Source organism: Hyposmocoma kahamanoa, unplaced genomic scaffold, assembly GCF_003589595.1.
Source record: "Hyposmocoma kahamanoa isolate Upper Pololo Valley unplaced genomic scaffold, ASM358959v1 98510, whole genome shotgun sequence".
Taxonomy (NCBI): Eukaryota; Metazoa; Arthropoda; class Insecta; order Lepidoptera; family Cosmopterigidae; genus Hyposmocoma; species Hyposmocoma kahamanoa.
This window is the reverse complement of record NW_020655598.1, coordinates 14,342-25,299: the sequence shown is the minus strand read 5'-3', so window position 1 is coordinate 25,299 and position 10,958 is coordinate 14,342. Positions and strand designations below refer to the sequence as shown.

General features: G+C 37.5%; 1 protein-coding gene across 1 annotated transcript; it reads right to left on the bottom strand.

Moving 5' to 3' along the window:
• Nucleotides 1–65: 65 nt before the first annotated feature.
• LOC113238846 (phenoloxidase-activating factor 2-like) lies at nucleotides 66–10,755 on the bottom strand (the record flags this gene model as incomplete). Its single annotated transcript, XM_026475690.1, has 6 exons — nucleotides 10,599–10,755; nucleotides 8,361–8,490; nucleotides 6,919–7,070; nucleotides 3,621–3,780; nucleotides 2,219–2,349; nucleotides 66–175 (listed from the first exon to the last, which is right to left on the bottom strand). Coding segments are annotated over exons 2-6 (679 nt in total), but the record flags the coding sequence as incomplete, so codon positions are not given.
• Between the last annotated feature and the right edge of the window lie 203 nt (nucleotides 10,756–10,958).

The following is a 10,958-nucleotide window of genomic DNA, read 5'->3' as shown; positions in this document are numbered from 1 at the left end:
AGCTCTACTGCTGTTAAAGTTCAAATACATTATCGCTAGCATTGCTGGACGCCAAAAACCCTTACCTCTATGAATGTAGATTTCCTGCACAAGTCTTTCTTGGTGCTTCAGACGTTCTTTCACAGTCTGGGTGTCCCATTCCCCCGCGCGTATTTTGATATCCTTTGGTTGATACCTGCAAAGGACAGCTGTGAGTAAAGGAGTTGACCGGCGACACTGTCAAAAGTTTATCTATACGAGTGTTTCCTGTCATATAGAGTTTTCCATCAAGGGCGGATAGATTTTTGACAGTTCATAGTGGCCATGTTGTTGAGGCTGCTGTTAGAGGATGGAAAAAAGTAAATGAATTCCATAGTTTAAGAGGGAGCATGCCAAAAAGGTTTTGACGTTGGCTACGCCCACATTTGTGAGACAAATATATGCCTGAAGTTCGCGTGACATGCGACAGGAGATGTTGAATTTTGCGCATTAAAAGTACCAAATTCGTTTTAGCGGAATAACTCTAAAACTTAAGGGATTAAAAAAAAATCCGTAGTGACAGTTCTCGATCATGCATAAATATAATTAATTATCTAATTTTTTTCGTAATAACCTGTAGCATTTCGAGGATGAATCGAAAAAATGTGAAAATTAGAGGTCATTTCGTGATTTTTATCTATCGAGGAAACTTCATTGTTTTATGTTTCTGATTAGTGTCTATGCTTGAATATATCGTGTAATTACTCATACAATATTTTATTTTTAACTTTAAAGTGGATATATCCCTCTAAAATCAAATCGAAGATTAGGAATTTGTCAAATCTATTGTTTATTTTTAACCGACTTCAAAAAAACGAGGGGATTCCCAATTCGACTGTATTGTTTTGTACGTACGCTACGCGATAGCTCCGTCAACCGACTTTGTTGTTTCTTTTTTTTTGCTGGAAAGAGGGTACCTCAGTATTAATCCCATTTAAATTTGAAGAAAACATTCCATCTCTAAAGATGGCAAACTAGGGGATGAATCCAGTTTCGAGCAATTTTAAAAAAAACTAGCTGTTCTTGACATTTGTCTTCTTCACAAAGTTTCTAATTCATTTAATGAGCAATGTATACCTATCACAAGTTTTCGCGATTGTTACACATAGGAAATGAAACTATTTTTCCGGATTTAAATCGCGTATATTTGTTTTTTCAACCCCAGGTCCTTGCAAAAGAAGTCCGTTATCTACCCAGGATGCTGCCAGAGGCCATTGAAATTAAAAAACATCCTAATTTCAACAGGGAAGATGGTTTCTCCGTACCACCAGTTTGGGATCCAGTATTTCCTCTAATGAAAAATCCCAAACAGACATAAGACTGCAGTACTAATTAATATGTTTTAGTTTATTCTAATTTCTATTAATAATTAATAACAAATTAAACTTAATAAGAAATTCATTCAATAAAATAATTTGTAAAACTTAATGTAGCGTAAATTGGAATGTTTTCTTTGTAAAATTAAAAACAAGGTATTTAATTAATAACTATTGTAACTATAGTGAAAAAATAGGGTGGTTTGCATTAATATTAGACATAACTGGTTGAAGACTGTACCACCTCAGTCAACCGTGACCATGGGACCTGTAAAGGGCCCGAAACGTCGGTTTGTTTGAAAAAACAAATATACGCGATTTAAATCCGGAAAAATAGTTTCATTTCCTAAATGTATACCTACTCTTCCATAATAAGATTCCGATTGATTTTCAAAGTTTGCCATTTACGAGATTCAAAAGCATAGTGAAACTAAAACTTTGTACTAAAGGTATTATATTACATAAAGGGTTTATATTACAAGGGTTCTGCGTGCTTGGATGACGAAAATCCATAGTAGTAACCTGTTTAGCTCTTGCAGGTAATCTCGATCTAAGATGTTTAAATTAAATATTGAAATGATCAATGTATTCAAATCTATATTGACAAAGAGCAACCCCTAGAGTTTCTTGCTCATTCTTCTCAGGGGAATCTGCCTTACGAATGAGCGGTAGATGTTAATCAGTATGACGGCTCCGGGTGTCATTTACTTACCTATGAAATAAAGATTATTTGAATTCCACAGTAAAACAATCACGCCGTAATACACACGTAGGTACGTCACAATACACAATTAAGCCATAGTGTACCTATATTTATGCATCTACACCCATAATAAGCACTTACGCCACAGTACACATTTATGTCAACAAATACATTCACTCACTTGTGTGCAATATGCGCGCCAGTCATGACGACCCTGGGATGCAAAAGCACGCCAACTCCGGCGTAGCTATCGTTAAATGCGTTCATGATTGCCACCACCCATGGAAACTCGCCAAATTGTGCCTCGTTACCCTGCAAAAAAATAGGTAAGAGTGAATAAACACCTTCCAGACGGTCGAGTATCTTTCTTATCCGTGTTTTCAGTCTAGCATGTGAAGACGTCGTCGTTATTTGAATTTCATATTTAAGGCAGTCTCCGATTAGGGCGATGTTGTCAAATTTAAAATGCTACCAAAACGCAGGCGCGTGTCTATTCTCCACAAAACTTAGTCTCTTTCGAACTTATTCCCCGAACGCTATAGCTATAACTTGGTATTCCTTGATATAATTCCTTGACTTAACTGTTAATAATAATAATAATAATTACGCACACACTCAATATAGCCCCGCACTAGGGAAACCCTGTGTCGCGGGCGCCATGGACCCACACATAGACAACCACAAATTACACCCAAACTCACGAGAGAAATAAATGTAGGCCTTACACATATTTCTCCCGGCCTGGGAATCGAACCCAGGACCTCTGCATGGTAACCGTTCAGCCACGGAGGCAGTTAAAGAGAGAGACTGTTAACCTGTATCTGTCTGGACATTGTCACAGGACACTGCTACTTGGCATCTCCGGCACTAGCCCCGACAGCTAGTAGAGGATGAGCTAGACATCTTCCGGTCCCTCAGGGCGCGTAGGAATTTTGATATCGTAAAAGTTTGTGAAATTACATCTATTTATCGAGTTCTTAGGTTTTCGCGATTGTTACACATAGGAAATGAAACTATTTTTCCGGATTTAAATCGCGTATATTTGTTTTTTCAAAAACAATCCGACGTTTCGGGCCCTTTACAGGTCCCATGGTCACGGTTGACAGTCAACAAAATCCGGAGTAATCCGGAGTAAATCCGGAAAAATAGTTTCATTTCTTACATCTATTTGCCAAGTTTTATTGAAATTATTTACCGAAAAGGGACCGAAACCGGATTCATTCTCTAGTTTTCCACCCTTACAGGTGGAATATGTCCTTCAAATTTAATTGGCGACACTTAAGGCAGATTTGCCTCGCACCATGATTGGGTTAGATTCATCAGGAAGCTACAGTACTCCGTACTATTAAAGACAAATTACTACACGATTATCATTGAATATAAGTTTTTTTAAGTGGTGGGGTATGCACGCTTTCTAGTACAGTCTTTTGGCAATACGTGGAAAATTTTAGGCAAACCGGTGGGAGTCGAGTTATATGGACGCCTCGCCACTGGTACATACATACAAAAGTACAGTCGAATTGAGAAGGAGGAGTCCTTTTTTTTTAAATCGGTTAAAAATAATCTACAAAAGCTTTACTTACAGTGCCACCCGTGATCGTAAAATCCAATCCCTTCGGGTTCCTATATCCGCATCCCCGGTCTATAGGCAATGGAGCCGGCGTCACGACCTCTTCCTCCGTTTTCGCATTAGGAATCTTGCAGCACACCTCGGCACTTTCTTGGCATTGATCTTCTCTGAATCTGGAAAGGACAAAATCCTCAAAAGTCTACTACGTAATAATGGATAATATTATTTGATCCTATGATATAATTATTGATCTATTATGTAAATAAACGATATTATTTATTAAATAAACGATATTATTTATTGGTTGCGCCTACTATATAAATATACGGTGTTTTTTTTAATAGGACAGTATGGGGAAATCCGAAACAAGAAGATACAAGGAAACTGTCTTAGGAACCATTAGGTCTTTTTTGTGAAAACAATTTTGGCATAGCAAATTTTTTGTTCAAGCGTGAGTGGATAACTCACCTAAAAATAAATAAAATTGATCCATTTTTTTGTGCTAAACGACTCAGGTTCATGAAGGAATCATTTCATTGCGTGAGACGATTGTCTCACTATTCTTCTTTAAAAATTACTATTTTTCTTAACATAAATTACATTTTCATAAATGTACTGTAATGCTAGTGTAAGAATATTAATACTTTTCCTCGAAATTCAATAAAGCTATAAATCAACTCTTGAAGTCAAGCCTGTGATTAAATTTATTCAATAGAAGTTTCAAATCACAAGTAAGTGATTTGAAACTATTACAATTTATTGCATGACGTCATGCAATAAATAATATAGTTTGCCGAGCTTTGGTATTGGCTAACGTAGCTTGCGTCTTGGAACCTCCGGGGCTGTGTCGTACAGATGGCAAGAGACCTGACGGCCTTACACTGATCCCATGGCAGAAGGGCTGGTGCCTTTTGTGGAAGGCTACGTGTGTCAGTACGTTTGCACCGTCCCACCTGAGTCACACCACCAGATCTGCCGGATCAGCTGCAGAGGGTCCGGCAAAATTGAAACATGCCAAGTGCATTGCCTTGGAACCGATGTACGATTTTGTGCCAATTGCAGTGGAGACTGCGGGAACTTGGGGTGCGGAGGCCAAAGAATTCATCAGGGAGTTGGGTCGTCGGCTTAACGATAGAGGCTGTGATCCACGCTCTGGATCTTACTTGGTGCAACGAATGTCGTTAGCCATTCAGCGCGGTAATGATGCCAGGGTTATGGGGACGTTTGAACCAGATTCAGAGTTGTCCATTTTCTATACTCGTTTGGATAATAATGGCTAAGTTTGGCGAATTGCAGTATTAATTTTTATGCGACGAAGCCTGTTGCTGATTTATATTTGTGTCTCCCTGACGATGCCTACGTTGCGGATTAACATAATTATGTACACAATTTCGTTTTTAAATGAATTTAATTGTATTTAGTTTTTGAATAAAAATAAAGTAATGTTTATAAAATATGGCAAATAGATGTCATTCCACGAACTTTCGAGATCGGTTTTTTTAATAAAAAAGATATAATTATTGGTTTATTATAGTTCTATAATTCTATTGTATAGCCTCAATAATATTTTCTTAAGCATATACGTATAATGTTATTCTACTGGTAAATAAATTTATTAATAAAAGTATGATTAAGATTTAATGTGAATGCACTTGTTAGTTTAAATTGGGTTCTGATAGATGGCGTCACCCTGCTAATTTCTGTATGTTAACAATGAATATGTTAATCGCTTAGTAAACGGTTTCCGCCTATATGGCGCCACTAGCGGGAGTAGTGTAGTATCAAAACAAATGTTTTTTTTTCAGGTTTTTTAAATAAAAAAACATGAAAATAAACACAGCGCCCTGGTTTTTTCTAAATTTGGTTTTTTTTTTCAGAAAAAGTAAAATGGAATAATTGAAATAAAATAAGACACTAACTTTTGTTTTAAGAATATATAGAGGCTGTATATTTGAAAGCGAGACATACTTATAGAGTGCGTTATATTCCTGATTCTGAACCCAATGAAATAATAAACTAATGAACTTAGACTTTATAAAAAATATTTTTTTAATTTTTAAACTACTACTTGAGAACAACATTAGTTATCGAAATCTATACACATCACTATTATTGCTCCGACGCAGCGGCGGGTGGCGGTACGACGGCGAAAAACAAAACACAGACGCGGGCGCATACGCGAAATTGCTCAATGCACGCGCGACCTTGATCTTACGAAGATACGTAAATTTTTCTAAAATTTATTTGAACTTCCGCTCGCCCAATCGCCGCAAAATGGATATTTATTCTAACGTCGAATTTACTGAGATGGTGCGACTGTACGCAATAAGTAGTGATAGTGTGAAGCAAGCTATCGAAATGTTCCCGAATCGGAGTTTACGCGGAGGAGGTGAACAGAAATTCTATGTCAATGTTGCTATATAAGGGATATTTGCGATGTGGAAAAAATAATTGATATCGCTCTTAGATAAATAAATAAGTAGTGTTTTTATCAGTAATCGTCAAAGTAGCGATGCAACAGCAATCGATAGATTAAAAGTAGGTAAAATGTATGGTAGTAAAAAAAATACAATTGTTATATTTTCATACTTTTAGAAACAAAACGTACTCCAGAAAAAAAACGGTTTCTTGTCAAGTTTTTTTTCATTGTTTTTTTTACCTCGGAAAAAAACGGTATTTTAACAACACTAAGCGGGAGCCATCTATCAAAACCTGTGGCCGTAGCATGGCAGAATATGTGTGAAAACCTCCTTGCGACAATCATTAACTCAGTTGATAAATCTAAGTTTGCTTATTTGGTATTGAACTACTGTTATACATTTTGAAGAACAAGTAGAACGATCTAAAATTGCTATCTTTATCCTATAATCATCGCCGCGAAAACCACGAAACAAAAAATGTCTTTTCATCTCTGTTGTCGCGCTCAATTTTTATGTTGATAAAATTACTGTGCAAATGTTTTAAAATCAGCTGTGACCTTGCAGCCATGTTTGGCACTGTGTTAATCTTTTGTAGTCATTGGTCGCCGGCGCTCGCGATGACTGGCCATGTTTGCTGTTGTGATAAAATTTTAAAATCACTCGAATTTGACACCTAAATGTGGATATAATATCTTTATAGAGGCGCTATACTACGGAGGGTGTTTTCTAACATCGAGTGTGATATAATTTTTAAGCAGACTCGTGCAATCGTCTTGATCATAATAAAAGCAAAGTACCACCACCATGTACCACGCGTGTTCTTTCGGAAATTTTGCTGCGTACATTATTATTCTTAGGCTTCAAAAGCGTAACATGAGTGGTCAAACTAACCTGATATCCAAAGTCCCCCAACCCGTTACGGAAACATTGTTGGCGTCGACACCAATGTTGTCTTTATCGCATAGGTAATAAGGAAGACATTTGCAGGCGTCACCGTCTACGTCTACAAATTCCGTTGGCGTGTCAGTTGGTTTTATTGTAACCTATAAAAAAACAAAAGGTTTGAATTAAAAGAAACAACAAAACAATAGTATAATGAGCTACAGTTTTTTTCATTAGTCACTGACTATATGTATAGTCCGGTACACTCCATCCTTAAGTCGTTGATATAATACCAATTCTGCCCTCCTACAACGCATTTGCTATTGGCACGAATAATTATAATAGTATACTACTGTCTCCGTTCGTTACTTGAAAATGGGCGGTTGTGACAAAAACTCAAATCCGAGATAATAATGTTTAAAGCAATTAAGAGTCTATACAACCTCAAATGGCTTTTGTTGATTCTGCGTAATAGTGAATGTTGAAAAAAAAAATATGAAATTGAGTATGTGCACTGATTCACTATACGGTGTGACAACACGATTCCTACAAATTTTCACAATTGAAAAAAAAACACAAAGTTACCTCGAAATTTTATAAAAATACCGCGGTATTCAATAGGATCTTTACATATGCCAATTTTTTTTATATTAATTGAACTAAATAGTACACGTACACTATACGATATACATTTTTAAAAGACTTTAAATTCATCTGTAAGAAAATAAATTCTGAAATAAAGGCAGTCCCTGCCGCTCGACCGAAGCAAAATTAACCGTATTGCACAACAATAGTTATTTGTAAGGCTGCAAAGTCGTTGTTTGAGGCGAGTGCTTGTATTGAAACCTGAACAAGCCAAAGGTCCTAAGATTGTTTCCAAGACTCGATTCGCTCGTGGTTCAACACTAGAACCCTGAGCGTAGCGAGCGAAACATATAACTTTTCACTTCACTGCAGCGAGGAAAATGGTAGATGAAAGAAAGACAGTTGAATTGTAACAAACAAAATTAACTGCCTCTGTAGCCGAACGGTTACCATGCCGGACTGCCACACAGTGGTCCCAGGTTCGATTCCCGGGCCGGGAGAAATATTTGTACGGCCTACATTTATTTCTCTCGTGAGTTTGGGTGTAATATGTCTATGTGTGTGTTCTTGGCACCCGCGACACAGGGTTTCCCTAGTGCGGGGCTATGTTGAGTGTGTGCGTTATTATTATTATTTTAATTTATCGTGTTTAGTGAAACATCAATACTTAAAATATCGTTGTCAATTCAATGTCAACAATTATAAGAATAAAATTTGGGTTTAGGTGCACCACAGTCCATCGTCAAGTTCGAATTCCAAAAACCTTTTCCGCGCTAGAGAGGAAAAAAAGGTTCTGCGCGCAGTTTTCGAATGAGAAAGCAAGCTTTTCTAAGCTAATGAGGTGAAAATATATATTGTTTACTTACTTTTTCCAAAGGAAGCGCAGTTGTGGTTGTGGGGGCAGGGCCGAAAATGTTGTCCAACGTAGCAGGGTCCACTGTTATCTGTGCTGCCACCACACCAACCAGGGTGCACAGTACGAGAGCACGCATCGCACTGAAAATAGTAAATCGTAATTATTTCTCGAAGTTGCGCTTTGTCTACTTACAGCATCCAATAAAGGAATAATAATAATAACGCACACAACCACAAATTACTGCCAAACACACGAGAGAAGTAAATGTAGGCCATAAACATATTTCTCCCGGCCTGGGAGTCGAACCCAGGTAATGTAAGGTCAATGGTAACCGTTCGGCCACGGAGGCAGTTTATGGAGATTTAGAATATATGTATGGTTGCAGTAAAGCTCCTTTTGAAAGAGTTTGTCCAGGAAAATAATACCACTTCACCTATTTCTGTCCAGTTTTGAAGGGTAAGGGTACTGGTGAAACTATAGGCATATGGTACTTGTAATTTATACGTGTGGCGCACTATAAGTTTCCGGAATGAATAAGAAAAAAATACTATAAATGGTCAGAAATAAATTTATCGTATCTCAAAATATTCTTCGTTAGCATTAATGCGCTTTTTCATACGAATGAACCAATTTTGAAAACATTCATGCCACTCCTCCGTGGCAATCTCCGAAACATAATTTTCATGCTCTGCGACAGCCTCTTCAGGTGATGAAAATCGTTGACCGCCTAAGTGGTTCTTAATCTTTGGAAATAAATAAAAGTCACAAGGTGCCAGGCCGGGACTGCACGCGAGATGGCTCAAAAGGTCAACGTTGTTCACCTTCAAAAATTCGTTTGTCTGTCTGGCCGTGTAAGAACTGGCGTTATCGTGGTGCAAGATGATACGGCGTTTACGGTTATTTTTACGGAGTTTTTCAATAACTTCCGGCAAACAAATGGTCGTGTACCAATCGCTATTCACGGTACAAAGATTCTCCAAAGCAAAAGCAACCACGTGTCGAGTTTTATTAAAAAAAGAAGCAAACATCCGCTTAGAGGCACTTTGCACGCTCGCCACTTTGGTTGGTTTAGGTTCATCTCGAAAGACCCAAACGCTCGATTGCTGCTTTGTTTTGAGATCGTAACTACAAATCCATGTTTCGTCATCTGTTACTATGTCCCGCACCAAGTTTGACGGCCCTTCGTTGAATCTGGTAAGCATGGCATTGCACCAAGTGACGCGATCCGTTTTTTGAATCTCAGTCAAATTGTGTGGTATCCACCTAGACCACAGCTTTTTCACACCCAAATGTTGGTGTAGTATTGATTGTATTTGACTCATGTCTATGCCTAAAGATGCCCGAATCTCATGGTATGTCACATGCCTGGCCGTATGATCACGGCGCACAGCATCGATGTTTTTGTTGTTCACAGCAGTGGACGGGCGACCATCACGAAATTCGTCACTGGTATACACACGACCGCGTTTGAATTCTGCAAACCAGCTATAAAAAGTCGTTTTGCATGGTGCTTCATCGCCAAAAGCAGTTTGAAGCCGAGCTAAGCTCTTCTGAGCTGTTAAATTACACTTAAGGTCGTAGAAAATCATACTACAAAAATTTTCACGAGTTAAATCATGGTTAAATCCATGGTGATGTAGACAACCAATTTCTAAAAAGACGCCACTATATAAAAACAAGTTACAGTCAGATGAAACAAACTGTATTCTACAGCCAAGGAGTTCCATTTTCATATGTTGTAATTACTTTTTAAATATTGTTTATGTAAGTGGCCAGTTCCGGAAACTTATAGTGCGCCATATGAATGTCTCAAAGAGACGGGCGTAGTGGCAGTGCCCCAGGAACTGAGTCACATAAGACATGTATCGACGTTTCCGAGGCCAATTACCGGATACCCAAGTTGCGTCACACATCGTAATCCATACGCGTAAATAAATAAACGGTGCTTTATTATATTTTTATATTATATTGTACGTATGCAAGCCCTTAAGTATATATTGCCTGAATTAAATGAATAATAAATAAAATAAATATGTTGACGAATCCCGTGTGGCTGTAATTTCAACAGCACCCCTTACCCTTCAAAACCGGAACGCTATTGCTTCATATTACAAAAAACTCTAATTTCCAATTTACATTATATTTATGGATGTTTAGTAGCTGCCTGTAGTTAATAGACGCGATTTAAATCCGAAAAAATGGTTTCATACTCTATAATTTTTCTTCTTACAAACAATTTCAAACTTACCTTCAACGACACTTACAAAAATTGTCACAAAAATCACAAGTTTTCTAATATCACAAAGTGTTTTAAAACAGACAAACAAAAAATAACAATAATAAAATTAACCAGGTAGAAAAAATATAACAAAATTATTACACGTTCAAATCTGACGGCATCTTCATTGCAACTAGGTTGTTAAAGGCTATATTATCATTAATATGTAGTTTGTATCTCATTAAGGTGACGTCAGTCACAAACCATTGTCATAGTATAATAAGAAAAAGAACGCCAACTCTCGGCTGTTCGGCGTACTGCCTACACTTCGCTCAAAACGTAGCGTTGTAACGTTATTATTTTTATTGTACCTACAGGTTGTACATACAT